This window comes from Pecten maximus, chromosome 10 (genome assembly GCF_902652985.1).
Source record: "Pecten maximus chromosome 10, xPecMax1.1, whole genome shotgun sequence".
NCBI classification, from domain to species: Eukaryota; Metazoa; Mollusca; class Bivalvia; order Pectinida; family Pectinidae; genus Pecten; species Pecten maximus.
In genome coordinates, this window is record NC_047024.1 from 44626600 (window position 1) to 44643183 (window position 16584).

Consider the following 16584-nt stretch of genomic DNA (forward strand, 5'->3'; position numbering starts at 1 on the left):
TGGAGGTATATCAAACTGATGTGCCAGTGTAACAGCTTCGTGGTACACCGTATCAAAGAGAGTGAAGTAGTTTCTCTCACTTTCTAACATATATATTACTGTACGGCCCTCTGTTACAGCTTCCACAAAATCGAACGACCTGCCCTGGAATGTCAGCTACTTGCTGCCCATTTTGTGTCACCTCCATCTCGCAGATATTCAAGGGATCTGACGACAACGGTGGATGCGGCTTTGAAAGTTCTTAGTGCGTCGGCGCTACGTAGCCGTCTGATTTCGGAAAGGGTTTTCAACACAGCTTTGCATTAAGAGCTTCCCGTGCATCTGCATCTCAAGCCAGTCTATTCTGATACTTGTTCAATTTCTTTGCAGAATAGTGGAATGAAAAGCCAACATCTTGAGCTGTTTCCATCATCGTTTCTACACTTAGGTCTGCGGAGCTATGAACAATCGTTAAGTTCAAAACGCGCGCTTTATAGTATACATACATAGCAGTTAGAACACACTCTCGTATACGAGCCCGACTCCCTTCCTCACGCCAGCAATATTAGCTGCTCCATTATTACCCTGTTATTTTTTCAGCCTTGGCGAATTCCAGGAATTATTCTCTTATTGTTGCGCGTCCGCTGACCATGTCAAGAAATCACATGCACACGGAGACTTGTTGATGTATGTAGAAACGTCAGTAGCCTCATCGGCAATTTATTACATCATCCATGATAATAATTTTGCGATAACTGTTTCTTTTTGTTATGAAATTTTAATGTCAAAACTTCTGAATTTGCCTTATCATTTTTTTTGTGGTGGCTTACCTGACTAGATACCAACATTTGAGAGTTCTTTAGGCCGACATTATACTGTATGGCAGGAACTAATTTGTTTTGACCTACAACATACGGGGTTGTATCCTACACTGCCCAAATCACTGTAAATTGTAGTATACGGTACCACAACTACAAATTGGTTTTCTAACGACACATGGGTAAATGCATCGCAGAATGTAAATATAGGACTATAACACGAACTTGATATAAGTGGTAATAAACAAAGCAAGTCACACTTGACTTGCTTGAACGAAAAGATGTTAAAGAACGTCTTTGCTTTACTTTTTTTATGCACTTTAAATTACCATTTCTTATAACATTTTCGACAAAATCGATTTAACTTGTTTGTCCATTTTAATAGTTTTTCATTACACTTTGTCACAAAGCTGACACGACAAACAAAAGCGTAAATAATGAAACGGACTGCATTCAGATACTCATCTGTAATAGCAAAGATCTAGTCGTAATTATTTTCTTTTTGTATGTGAACTAAGGGGAATACGTGCTTAAAGCGACGAAAATATTAGAAATCACTATGAGGGAAGATAAAAAACGTGATATATTCAAGAGTTTGTTACATAACTTTTACTTTCTATTTATTAATAAATTGAAAGTTGGTGCAACAATTCTTGGATGATATCTAAACAAATCAAATGTTAACAAAGCGGTCTTGATGAAATTCATATAATTACCGATCGTAACTCAATCGGAAAATTATTTGGTGCTTTCCGTCATATCTTCGGAAAAAAGTGTCCAATGTTTTACCCAGAACTATTTACAAAACTGCAAAGTTGACGGTATAGTTTCGCCTATCGCTTTATCATGGACATAATTATTTATTAATAGGCCGAACTTTCCGTTTCCCGGAGGCGAAATAATTGCTATAACCGGTCATTAAAAAACTAAAGGCTGACTTTAACATGCAGTGTTGATCGATTATCATTACCAAATAAGTCTGTAGACTATAAAGGATCTTTTGAAGGGTTCTTTCCCTTTAGTTGCTTCACATAATTTAGGTGCATAAGTAATTCTTTGAAGAGCATGCAAAACTATTGTGTTTCTTGAAATCAGATCAGCGAAGAAAAATGGGTATTACGAAGAAATAGATATATTTCGCCTGCAAATGATATATATTTTAAGTAACAGTGAGATTGACCTTTCACCTTTGGACCATAAAAAAGAAAATCCCATGCAGGCACCTGTGGTAATGAAAAACGGCAAGTAAACTGGGCTTGATGGACCCAACGGAACATGTTTATCAAAATGAAACTAATTTTCTATTTTCAGTAGCATTGACAATGTCTTTCGAAACTTGAGTTCTGAGTAGGAAACACATTTTCTAACTTAAGTAACAGTGACCTGAAAAACAATCCCCAGCGAGCATTTTTAGTAAGAAAGCTCTGCATGAAGTTTCAGTTAGATCGGTCCAAGGAAACTTGAATTGTTGCATGAAAATAAAGTTTCTAATTGATGTAACAGTGACCTTGACCTTTGACATAAGGACCGGAAAAGCAATCCCCAGCAAGCATTTTAGCCGACGCCGTCGACACCGACGAAGTGATACCTATATGTCGCCCGCTTTTTGCAGGCGACACATTTGTCACTCTCTCAGACCGGGTGACGCCATCGTCGCTACCAACAATGGGGTGAACAATCGTTGTTTCATGAGGAATGGTCGTTGGAGATGCAAATCAAGCAAGGATGGTTATGTTGCTGATTCTAAAGCATCCTGCTAACTAGTCGCTTAGAAGTTAGATTGGTAAGATGAATTTGTTAATCTTTTCATATTTTGTAGGTTTTAGATAAATACTTCTTGATCTTTCTTTGTTAATAATTAACTTATTCCAGACGGACTAGTACGGCAAATCTATATATTTGCGTGTTTGAGTTTTAATTTCGGTTACGAAGTAGGGAAAAGACTTCGGTTATTTGGTTAATATTAGATGATGCTTTATAATTATATAGGCAAAGGACTGTGCAATAACCCAAACTTTGCCAATTACTGATGTTCATGAGCGTTTGCTAAAACCTTTAGTAACATTAACGTAATTATTAATCAAAATAAATCTTAGATAAGGGACATATAACTGCACTGGTCTTAAGAAATGTTATGTTCTCTTCATTAGTTATTTTGAAAACTGAGGCGTTAGATTCTAATTCATCATGTTCATAAAAAAAATCAAAATACGGCTGTTGGCCGGATCTACCCTCAGCGTGCGCGGATGCATTCCGGATACAGAAATTCATCAATCAGTGCTTATGCTAGGCGATTCCGGAATAATCCTCCTTAAATAAAAGCAGGAATCAGGATTTTAATATTAAGTTATTAAGAAATCATTCGTATTCCATAATTACACAAATGACAACTTGTCATTTAATAAAGCTGTATCAAAGTGTTTCATTATAACAGTAGTCATTAGCCACTACTAAACATTTGTAATGCATTATCGATCTTTATGTGTTTGATTACATTAAGAACAAACTGTCACTAGACGGTATAGACAGCTATAATATGTGTCTAGTTACACTAATGACCAATAGTCGGTAGACGGTATAGACAACTGTAATGTGTGTCTAGTTACACTAATGACCAATAGTCAGTAGACGGTATAGACAACTGTAATGTGTGTCTAATCACACTAATGATCAATAGTTGGTAGACGGTATAGACAACTGTAATGTGTGTCTAGTTACACTAATGAACAATAGTCGGTAGACGGTATTGACCTCTGTAATGTGTGTCTAGTTACACTTATGACCAATAGTCGGTAGACGGTATAGACAACTGTAATGTGTGTCTAGTTACACTAATGACCAATAGTCAGTAGACGGTATAGACAACTGTAATGTGTGTCTAATCACGCTAATGATCAATAGTTGATAGACGATATAGACAACTGCAATGTGTGTCTAGTTACACTAATGATCAATAGTTGATAGACGATATAGACAACTGTAATGTGTGTCCAGTTACACTAATGACCAATAGTCAGTAGACGGTATAGACAACTGTAATGTGTGTCTAGTTACACTAATGATCAATAGTTGATAGACGATATAGACAACTGCAATGTGTGTCTAGTTACACTAATGATCAATAGTTGATAGACGATATAGACAACTGTAATGTGTGTCTAGTTACACTAATGATCAATAGTTGGTAGACGGTATAGACCTATGTGATGTGTGTCTAATCACACTAATGATCAATAGTCGGTAGACGGTATTGATTTCTGTAATGTGTGTCTAGTTACACTAATGACCAATAGTCGGTAGACGGTATAGACAACTGCAATGTGTGTCTAATCACACTAATGATCAATAGTTGATAGACGGTATTGACAACTGTAATGTGTGTCTAGTTACACTAATGACCAATAGTTGGTAGACGGTATTGACAACTGTAATGTGTGTCTAGTTACACTAATGACCAATAGTTGGTAGACGGTATTGACAACTGTAATGTGTGTCTAGTTACACTAATGACCAATAGTCGGTAGACGGTATTGACCTATGTGATGTGTGTCTAGTTACACTAATGACCAATAGTTGGTAGACGGTATAGACAACTGTAATGTGTGTCTAGTTACACTAATGATCAATAGTTGGTAGACGGTATAGACCTATGTGATGTGTGTCTAATCACACTAATGATCAATAGTCGGTAGACGGTATTGATTTCTGTAATGTGTGTCTAGTTACACTAATGACCAATAGTCGGTAGACGGTATAGACAACTGCAATGTGTGTCTAATCACACTAATGATCAATAGTTGATAGACGGTATAGACAACTGTAATGTGTATCTAGTTACACTAATGACCAATAGTTGATAGACGGTATAGCCAACTGTAATGTGTGTCTAGTTACACTAATGACCAATAGTTGATAGACGGTATAGACAACTGTAATGTGTGTCTAGTTACACTAATGATCAATAGTCAGTAGACGGTATAGACAACTGTAATGTGTGACTAGTTACACTAATGATCAATAGTTGATAGACGGTATAGACAACTGTAATGTGTATCTAGTTACACTAATGACCAATAGTTGATAGACGGTATAGCCAACTGTAATGTGTGTCTAGTTACACTAATGACCAATAGTTGATAGACGGTATAGACAACTGTAATGTGTGTCTAGTTACACTAATGATCAATAGTCGGTAGACGGTATTGACAACTGTAATGTGTGTCTAGTTACACTAATGATCAATAGTCAGTAGACGGTATAGACAACTGTAATGTGTGACTAGTTACACTAATGATCAATAGTTGATAGACGGTATAGACAACTGTAATGTGTGTCTAGTTACACTAATGACCAATAGTTGATAGACGATATAGACAACTGTAATGTGTGTCTAGTTACACTAATGACCAATAGTCGGTAGACGGTATAGACAACTGTAATGTGTGTCTAATCACACTAATGACCAATAGTTGGTAGACGGTATAGACAACTGTGATGTGTGTCTAGTTACACTAATGACCAATAGTCGGTAGACGGTATAGACAACTGTAATGTGTGTCTAGTTACACTAATGACCAATAGTCGGTAGACGGTATAGACAACTGTGATGTGTGTCTAGTTACACTAATGATCAATAGTTGGTAGACGGTATTGACCTATGTGATGTGTGTCTAATCACACTAATGATCAATAGTTGGTAGACGGTATTGACCTCTGTGATGTGTGTCTAGTTACACTAATGATCAATAGTTAGTAAATGGTATAGACAACTGTAATGTGTGTCTAGTTACACTAATGATCAATAGTCGGTAGACGGTATTGACAACTGTAATGTGTGTCTAATCACACTAATGACCAATAGTTAGTAAACGGTATAGACAACTGTAATGTTTTTCTAATCACTCTAAGGACCAGGAGTTAGTAGACAATATAGTCGACATAATTTAAAGCTCCCATTTACCCGCTGTCTACTACAGTCCACAGGCTAAGCTGACGCTATTAAAGTGTTGATTTGTTGAAGACATTACCCGACATATGCAATCATCCGATGAAATGACATATAAAAAAGTGCTCAAAAGTTTTGAAACAAACCTTTTTGGTAATAAATTTGGTCACATTTTGTTTGGGCTACGTGTTTTTCCGTTAAAGTAGTAGGTGATTTTTTCTTAATATGTTGTTAATGTAAACAATATGGCGGCTTTCTACATTTGCATTTGAAATATCAGTGTCTAGGACGTTTCAGAGTGTTCAATCTGACATCTAAGTCTTATGTAGCTAAATGTTTCTTAATTATGTACAAATATAACACTAATGGAAATCCATGATGTTTCCATTGAGTTCCTTCTTATTATAATAACCATTATCCAGAACACTATTATTGTTAACACTTTTACTCCAAAAATGGAAACAGATAAAACCGAACTTTGAGCTGCAGTGAATCCCGACATTTTGGGTGATCATATTTTCCAAGGTCAAGGTCATACATCTAAAAAAATATTTTTTTAAATATTTTTTGCGCACTCAGTGTGTGATGTAGATGTTTGGACTAACCTTTCTCTATGACATATTATCAGAGCAATGAGGTCAAAATTAGGTCAAAAATAAAAATCTTTAATGGTGTATTGTTTTCATAGCATATGTAAAATCATGATCAACTGAGATTAAATATACAAATTGTTTGGTCTTTAGATAACAAATACCGGAGATATGGAACAAATTAAAGTTTCTCCCGCCAAAATTAAAAAATCAGGCAAAATTGCACTTAAAATGCATCAGCTCCTTCATCTTTACACCAAAAGGCTTGATATTTGGCACAACGTTACATAAAGTTATCACTTTTCATTGAGCTTGATCTACATTCAAGGTCATGGAGGTGAAAAAAGTGGTCAAATGAAGGTCAAAAATGATTTGAAAAAAGAATTATTATTTCATTATATATCAAAGAGCATGATTTACTGAGATGATATACGCGAATTTTATGGTGGCACGATAAAAAAGTACGCAGTAATAGCATTTTGAAAAAAGTTCATTTCTCATTCAAAATTCTTCAAAAAATTAACTTTTCTGCTAATTTCTCTGTGTAACGTGCTATCTGAAAAGTACAAGGTGAAATAAATGTCAAAAATGATAAATTCAAAATGATTTTTTCATTGCATGTCAAAGTAAATGATTTGCTGAGACGGAATGTGCAAGTTTTAGTCATTCAATAAAAATGGCATTTTGAAAAATGTATATTTCAAATTCAAAATTCGCAAAAAAATAGGTTTTCCTCTCCTCCTTTATCTCCACACGTGCAGATTTGAAATTTGGTAAAGGGATAGCAGATACGTAAGCCTACAAATTTTATTGATTTTCATTGACTTTTACGTTCGTTCAAGGTCACTAACGTCAATTGTTCAAAAATCGAAAATTTCAAATTCTTTGAAAAAACGGCATATTTTGATCATACATAGAAGAAAATGCTCTTTTGAAGATGTTTGCAACGTTTCAAGGTCAAATCATCAGCTACAACGTAGAAACGGCACTCTGAAAAACATTTTCTTACCTACATTCAAAATTATCCTAAAATTGCACTTAAATGGTTTTCTTTCTATTCACTTACACCTACAGACTTGATAATTAGCACATCTATAACATGAATGACTGCTACAACAGACGTGCAAATCAAATCGTTGAAAGGAAAATGTAGGTAAAACATATTTAAGCGACCGTCAGATCGAAACATCTCCTGGATGGAAATCCCGTGTTTTGATCTTGGATCAAATCTTTTTAAGTCCCCCAAACGAAGTGGGAGACTCATTGTTTTGCTCCGTTTCTTCTTCGTCTTCTTCTTCTTGAGGGAACACAATGGTACAACTTTCAGAAACCTGTGTTGCCATTGAAACGAAAAGAAGGCTTCTGATTGGTCGAAATTGAGATATTGTCCGATTTTGATTAAATCTGATATGTAGGTACATCATGGAAAACTGGTCATTTTCGTAACCTCACTTTTACATTTAAAAAAATGGCCGCTTTTTACCGGTCTCTGATTGGTCCAAATTAAGATATTATCCGATTTCGATGAGATTTGGTATGTATGTACACCGTGGAACACCAGTCGCTCTGGTAACCTCACTTTCAAATTTTAACAAAATGGCTGACATTTCCTGGCCTCTGATCGCTGTTGTAAATACTCTTTGATTTCAATGAAAAATAGTATATATGGGTTTTGCGGGCCATTGAACACAATGGTACGACCACGGGGGTGTTTCGGGGTACTTCTGTAATGGTACCCTATTACAATTAGCACTTGTTTATTTAGTTTTTTTGTTTTGTTTTGTTTTTGTCTTTTTCTGCTTTGCTTTTTCTGTTTTTTGTTTTTGTTTTTGTTTTTATTTTTGTTTTAAATTAGGGAGGGGGGAGGGTCTACCTTTTCGCGCTGGATAGATATTTCACCGAAAACTATAAATACATTTTCAAAAATATACCTGGGAACAATGCATCGTCTTTCCAATTATTAAAGTTATTTCAATACTTTATGGAGATACATTAAATATTATGAGATGATTTAATTACGTATCTTTGGATGGTTGGGTGGCACAGTGGTAACACAATTGTCTTTTAACCCGATCGGACGAGAAAAGGTATTGGGTCTCCTACTCGCCAATTTGAGTTTACCCATGGTATTTCGATTTCTTTTCACAGTCATAATTGTTCGCGAGATTATTATAAGTTGAAATTACTTCTAATTGTTAAACTGGATTTAAATGCCCCCCCCCCCCCCCCCCCCAAAAAAGAACAAATTAAAAAAACAAAACAAAAAAAAAAAACAAGCAAAGACAAATAAAAACCACATATTAATCACAAAAGGACAAGATAAATTCCACCAGGTAAACACAGATAGACAAAATATATACTACAAGGTAAACACAAACGAACAAAATATATACCATTGAGTAAACATATAAAGACAAAAGATATACCAGAGTTAACACACGGGGACAAAATATATATCACAGAGTTAAAACGCACAGACAGAATATATACGACAGACTAAACACACAGAGAAAAATGTATACCACAGAGAAAAAACACACAGAAAAAGATATACCAAAGAGTAACCACAAACAGAAAAATATATACCACAGAGTAAACACACACAGAAAAATATATTACAGAGTAAACACACACAGAAAAATATATACCTAGAGTAAACACACAGAGAAAAAATATATACCACATAGTAAACACAAACAGAAAAATATATACCATAGAGTAAACACACACAGAAAAAAAATACTACAGAGTAAACGCACAGAGAAAAATATATACCACAGAGTAAACACAAACAGAAAAATATATACCACAGAGTAAACACACACAGACAAAGTATATTCCATAGAGTAAACACACACAGAAAAAAATACTACAGAGTAAACACACAGAGAAAAATATATACCACAGAGTAAACACACACAGAAAAATATATAACACAGAGTAAACACAGAAAAATATACTACTGAGTAAACACAAACAGAAAAATATATACCACAGAGTAAACACACACAGAAAAATATATACCACAGAGTAAACACACACAGAAAAATATACTACAGAGTAAACGCACACAGAAAAATATATACCACAGAGTAAACACACACACACAAAATATATACCACAGAGTAAACAAACACAGAAAAATATACTACAGAGTAAACACACACAGAAAAATATATACCACAGAGTAAACACACACGGAAAAATATATACCACAAAATTAACACACAAAAGGACAATATATATACCACAGAGTAAATTAACACAAACAAAATAAATACCATAGAGTAAACACACAAGGACAAATACCTGCGGAATTTGCTCAAGTTGTAGTGATAAATAAAGACACTTTCAATATTAAAATATTGACCAACATTTTTTATTCAACAATCGAAACTAAAAACACCCAGCAAAACACGCGGTTTATATAAACTGTTCTTCTGTTTTTCACTCGTTTATGGTAATTGCGTACGATAAACAATATCGGACTGAACACATTACGTTTTCTTTCAGCTAATAACCAAACGATGGACCAGTACGTATATAAGAAATGAATATCAGATATGTGTGAACTCTACAGAAATGCATCCTCTTGGAAAAATTTGCCTAATGTCGCAATAGCTTAACATACTATCAAATCATGTATAAACACAGCATAGCATTGCTCATGGTTGTATGTGAGGAAATCCTATCCTTAATATATATGTTCATACCGATGTCGTATCTGGAACATACTCTTTTTCTGCGAAGAGAGAAAACATATTCTCTCTTTCTTACTTTTTAAAAATACTTGAAGAAAGAGTTTGGATGTCAAATTCTAAGCGATTAAATTGTTACGCCTTAGTAGAATAGATCATTCAATATTGCGCAGATAGGAGGAAACTTCTCCACAAAGACTTGATAATCAAATGTGAGTTTTGATATTCATATCGACGGTATACTACCATTTGGTAACAGTTCAATGCTTATACTTACATTCATAAAGTTTTTTTTATTTACTGCTTAAGACGCGTTTAAATTTACCGCTTTCCCAATCACTGACGTCATCAAGTTCAAATACCGGAGCAGTCAAAATTTCCAGAAGGAATGATATAGTTCTCATGTTGTTATTAATAGCAATCATATAAAATGGTTTTTGCACAAATTCGGTTTTATTTTATATTTCAGATACGTTTGTAGATATCGTTAAATTTTTCAACATTACATAATTTCTGACTGTTTAAAATGAAAGCCGTTTTTCGGCGCAAAGATATACGGTAAACATTTAGAAGTGATGTGGCTTTGAATGGTTATTGCACAGGGCAGACTCGATTGCTCGGAAACACTTATGTTTATTTCGACTAGATTTATGATAATTTCAGAAGAATATCAGCTCTTCAATTCTAAATGAAAGTCGTCTTGACACTGGGTGAAAAAGGTTCCAAGGATATTTCGTTCGAAACAGATTCCCTTACTGTGTCGCTTAAGTTCTTTTAAAATCTAGATTATTTGAAATCCAGACCCGTTGTGGGTGGTCCTAACAGTAGTACGCAACGTTTCAGCCATTTTATCGATCTAACTTTGAAACCTCTTTGTAATTCCGAAATTAGCGATTCCTCGCGGCCTTTTCTAAACGTATCTGTAGACTCTGTGCATGAATAAAGTTTTCACGTTTTGGTTGCATGTTTTAAAGGCGCTCGTTTTTACAACAGAGGTATAAGAAGGTAATTTGTTGCTCACCACCAGAGCTCTTTTTGTTTGGTCTACGATAGCCCAATAACGATGGCTCTGAAAATATTTGTTTGAGTTTTGCTGATGATTCAATGATGCGCCAATGGTTTAGTAGAGGGATGAAAGCGGCGGCAAATTTGGATGGAACGTGACCACATAAGGGTCAATATGTGCTGGCTCTGTTCAGTATTCTGATTTTGTCTATTTCCCGATCTTTTGAATTTGATTTATATCATCTTGAAACAGGGTGGGATTTCAACAACCACCGTCAAGCAAAACAATCCTGACTTCCCTGTAGCAAGGCATTTCAGTTTACCTAGTCATAGTTTGGAGGACATGCAGGTGGTTGCTTTTAATCATTCTCCTACCTAGGATGAAACGAGGCGTCAGTCGAGGGAAAGATACTGGATTACCAACTTACAAACCCGCTACCCTCGAGATTCGGACGAACTTTAAAGGCTTTGTTTTCTACTTGACCCCAAGCTGGTATCTGACAATTCATCTAATCAGTTGTTCAATTTGTATAATTTTTCTCAATTCCTGAACTATTGTTTTTTGGATATTCTCAACAGCATTCCTTATATATCCTACATGACATTGCCGCTATTTGATACTCAATTTGGTCACCTCCCGCCGTCGACAATATTTTTACAATACACTGCTGCACCGATACTCAGATTTAGTCACCTCCCGTCGTTGACCTTTTCTTCGACAGTCCCAAACAGTCTGTAGTGTATCCAATAGTGACATTTCGCATCAAGTATTTATGCAATATCGTCCACCTCTTCCTATACGCTGTAGCTATATACAATCATTTTGGGACGAAACATTTCGGCATTTGCACGCGCGGGATATTTTCAAATGTCTTTGCCGTTGGTCACATAGCGTTCCATCATTGAACATGGCTTTGTTATTTCAACTACTACAAAAATACTAGTCTTACTGTTTCTTATTGTATTTTCTAGTACTGTTTATATATTGTGTGATTGTATTTGTGTTCTTTGTCTTTTGAACAAGGGGCGGATCGCCTCGAAAATTTGACATGGTTCATGTCCACACTGTTAGAATGACTTAGAACATAAGTATATATATAAATGTGTGTACTAGATCATAATGTAACCTTGATTGTTAAATGGGAATTTGTAACCAAAATTCCAATGCTTTAGTTCATGAAAATTGAACAGCGAAGAAGTAAATCATATTCAATTATCATTAGATGGTATAGATAAACCTCATTCATGCCAACATCACAAGCTCTACACGACACGATAAATCATAATAAAATAATTGATATTGATATGTGTTTTAACAATCGGGCAATTATCATAGACTGAACAAAAGAAGAACAGCAGTTGCCGGAAGTAAGTATAGATTTCCACAATAATCAAGAGTCCTAAAATAAAAATCGTGGAAAGGCATCAATCATTGCATATTTCATTCTATCAATATCTGATTGAATGTGTTGTATGGCCATGGAACGAACTAATAGCTGATAGTCAGTTAGTATTTATACATAAAAGAAAGCGAAAATATTTTAGACTGCTTATTTGAATTCTAATATGTATGGATTTAACGTTTTCTTTAATGCGTTTACGGTTGTATGAACGCAACGGGATACAAACATATTCTATATAGCGCATTTAAACATTCATCGTCCAATCAGACGGCTGATTACACTACGTAGCGTAGAGTACTGCAATCAACCGTAACGCAATAAAAACAACGTTCAATGTATATATTTACATTAAACTAACCGCTGAGGTAGCGTAGAAAGAAATCAAAAGTTCGGATGTGTTTTCATGAAATAAAGTATGTCCTGATTAAAAGAACGAGTTGAACATATAGAAACATGTAATTAACGACCATGCGACTAGATGAATGTTTCTTTTCTACATCAATGGTAAGCTAATAATTGGAATAGTTGTGAAATTTAATAGCTCGTACCTTTTTATCAGTGTAGTGTTTCTTTTCTGTTAGTAACACGCAAAAAAAGTGTCTTATAGAAAAAATGTTATCTATAAACAATCTATTTCAGCTCAAGCCGACCAAAGGAGGCAGACTGTGAATGATGAAGAAAATATAGAAATTTAATCTAAAATTGTACAAGGGGATGCTCAGTAAAATTGTACAAGGGGATGCTCAGTAAAATTGTACAAGGGGATGCTCAGTAAAATTGTACAATGGGATGCTCAGTATTTTTCTGAAAGGATAAGTTTATCTCATCGATGTCACCCGGCATGTAAATCTAGCTTAACTCAAGATTAGAGTTCGTTTCCTGTTTAAGACCAGGGCGGAAACAACGGAATTTTTAGGCATATTAACAATCAAACAAGTCTTACTTTATATCGCACAAGGACGTACAACGTATAACAATTAAACTGAGGTCACTACCACAAAACGACCCACTTCATCACGCTCCTGGTACTATTTACAAAAGTTTGTAATCAAGAGATATGAATGAATGCATTTATTTCAATAAAAGGTGAAGAAGCAAATAAGCTTAGTATAAATAACGAGCTACATGGTCGTTATAGATTAACTATAGTCAATCTCACCTGTATGGTAAAACAATTTACTTATCTAAAGTTAATAGCTTCCACGAAATATAGCCTGGCACACTTTACCCGAATCATTCAAATACATTTTCTCAAATATTTTAAATGTTACTGCTTAAGTAAGTCAGTCAGTAAACCCTTGTAACGTTAGCTTGTAGAAATATGTTTTTTTTTTTTTTATTTTGGACGACCAACTTAGCTAAGTGATATTGTGAACTGTAATATGATGACTTTTAAATATGTCGAAATGTAAATTTCTGAATTGAGTTATACAAGATACCTTCAAATGGTTTTCTTTTTATGTGAAATTTCATTAAAATGTTTTAATGTTTTACTTTTTATGGTTCGCGAAAAGAAGAAATTAGACTTGTTTTATAAAATCTCCTCTGAAATGAAAACTCGTTGAGCCTATACAAATGTATATTTTTAGGTTGTAAGACGCTTCATTTCTCTATAGTAATCATAATCTACCTTTCGAGCTAATATTTCAATTCAGTAATGTAATATACAGACTAGAACAACTCTTTTGTAGTACCTTCTTAAATTCGACGCAAAGAACTTTGGGTTACAAGATATAAGCAGTACTTGCGGACAGTTTATAAAGCATAGTCAAAGTTGATATAGGATATAATAATAAGAAAAATATCTATCTTGATCTAAACTTACAGGAAAAGATACGCATGTCAATAAAGTGGATTGAACGATTGGTCAATATTAAAACATTATATCATCTGGTTTTTTTGCGAATGCATGAATCACAATACTTTGCTTGTTAGAATGTAACGGATTAAAATACTCACACTTCAAACAATTTAGAGTTTCGATCGATCGGAAACTTATTCTAAACATCATTGACGAAATCTCCAGTTTTTTTTTTGGAATCATATTTTTGATGATACGTTCCTTCGTAAATTTGTGGTTACATCCTACCAAATAGTAGATTGAAAGTTAGGACATGTTGTCACACGCGAAGTATTTTAACATGCCTTTCATGAATGATATTTGACTACTGTTGAGTTGTTTAACGTTAGCAATACCACTAGCAATTATTATAACTTGAAATCCGGGTCTTGTAAAAAAAACAATCTGTCGGAGTATAGTCAGTTAACCGAAATGACTTAAAGACATATGCATTACAAATTATAACAATAACATCGAATTGAAAACCAATAAACGTTTTGGGAGAAATATTATAAAACCGAACGTAGAATGATAATCAGAAACTCCAATGAGTCTTGATGAACATGTTTATCTTGTTTCTGTATGTCAGTGACTAACACAACTCTAGATACATTTGGTAGCTTGGTACATTATAGTGGTCACGAATTATTGAGACTAAATGCGTTTGCTTTATAGGGTACTGCATACGTTAAAGGTTTTAATCTAATGGGAAGAAATACATCGATATCATTACTTTGTAATAACCTGATAGTTATCATGATAGAAAAAGTCCTATACTACATGTATATATCGAATAACAAACCGAAATGTAGCAATTCAGTCTCATTTTTTCCGCAATGTCTTAACAATTTGATTCTTTTCGAAGAAGCACAATTAAAATAAAAATGAATCATCTCAGATAAATTGGCGAAAGTTTCGCAATATGGAATAAATGACAAGAGAGTTTGAGATAAAAGTGTAAAAAATGAATTGTATCAGTATCGGTTGCGACAAATCACTTAATGTAAGAGTTGTCCTACATCTGAGATAATGGAGATTGAAATAACAAAATTTTGTTCTAGAGTTTAAACGCTTGATTCTTTTTACGTCTGAAACAGTTTTTACATTATCTTATCTTAACCAGAGAGCAGATAGACAGCAGTCGGCGAAATTACAGTTTAAACTAGCTACAATATCCCGTGTCCATACAAATACAAAATCGTAATGACCAATACACAAAGATCGTTGCGTACATATAATAACGCTCATGTTTTGGTAAAGAAGACATACTATTAAGTTTTAATGTAATAACAAATGCCGTGTATCGACAGAGACACACAAATGTATTGAGTAAGCAGCGAAAAACTTATAAGGAAACTGCACTTATCAAGTGGGAATAACAATATATGGACTTACCGTGTGACAGCAGCGCTACTCCCAATATCACCAATATCACATTAAGCATGGTGTAGGCTGATCTCAACATGTCCATCTCGGGCTTCTCTCTACCAGTCCCGTTACTTATTGACAGACTAGTCTCGCGCAAGCACCTTTTTATCCTATTAATGCACACCTTTCTTAAGCGATGTGACATACATGCAACTGTCTCACTCCGCTCGCCATTCAGCTGCTACATAACAAGCAAGCTCAGCGGGCCTACCTGGGCACGATTGGACGGCGCTGATTGGTCAGATGTTAAAACCCAGTTGATTCAGCCGGCTGTGTTGATTGCGGCATTTGACAGTAGCGGAACTTGTAATGATGGGGGTCTCCCTCCTTAGTTGCCGTAAGTAGCCCAGCTAAATCAATACGGCTGACTGATATCCCCGCCTCTGTACGGTTTATGACGTAAACTGTCAATGATGCAGGACCAAAATGATCAATGTATATGTCCAATAAGTCATGAAACAATCGACGTGTAGTATCACTATGGTAATATACCACACGTGAGATTTCCAAATAAAATATACATAGGAAAGAAACATGTATTAAGATAAGACTTACTGGTAAAATAGAAACATGTATTAAGATAAGACTTACTGGTAAGATAGAAACATGTATTAAGATAAGACTTACTGGTAAGATAGAAACATCTATTAAGATAAGACTTACTGGTAAGATAGAAACATGTATTAAGATAAGACTTACTGGTAAAATAGAAACATGTATTAAGATAAGACTTACTGGTAAAATAGAAACATGTATTAAGATAAGACTTACTGGTAAGATAGAAACATGTATTAAGATAAGACTTACTGGTAAAATAGAAACATGTATTAAGATAAGACTTACTGGTAAAATAGAAACATGTATTAAGATAAGACTTA

General features: G+C 34.6%; 1 protein-coding gene across 1 annotated transcript in view; it reads right to left on the reverse strand.

Annotated features, from left to right (window-relative positions):
• The window catches only part of LOC117336011, a 41738-nt gene extending 25842 nt beyond the window's left edge, over positions 1 to 15896 (reverse strand). The window contains exon 1 of the mRNA XM_033896335.1: positions 15674 to 15896. Within this exon, the coding sequence (XP_033752226.1) occupies positions 15674 to 15851 (178 nt within the window). The 5' untranslated portion in view covers positions 15852 to 15896. The remainder of the gene's footprint in view (positions 1 to 15673) is intronic.
• Positions 15897 to 16584: the final 688 nt, after the last annotated feature.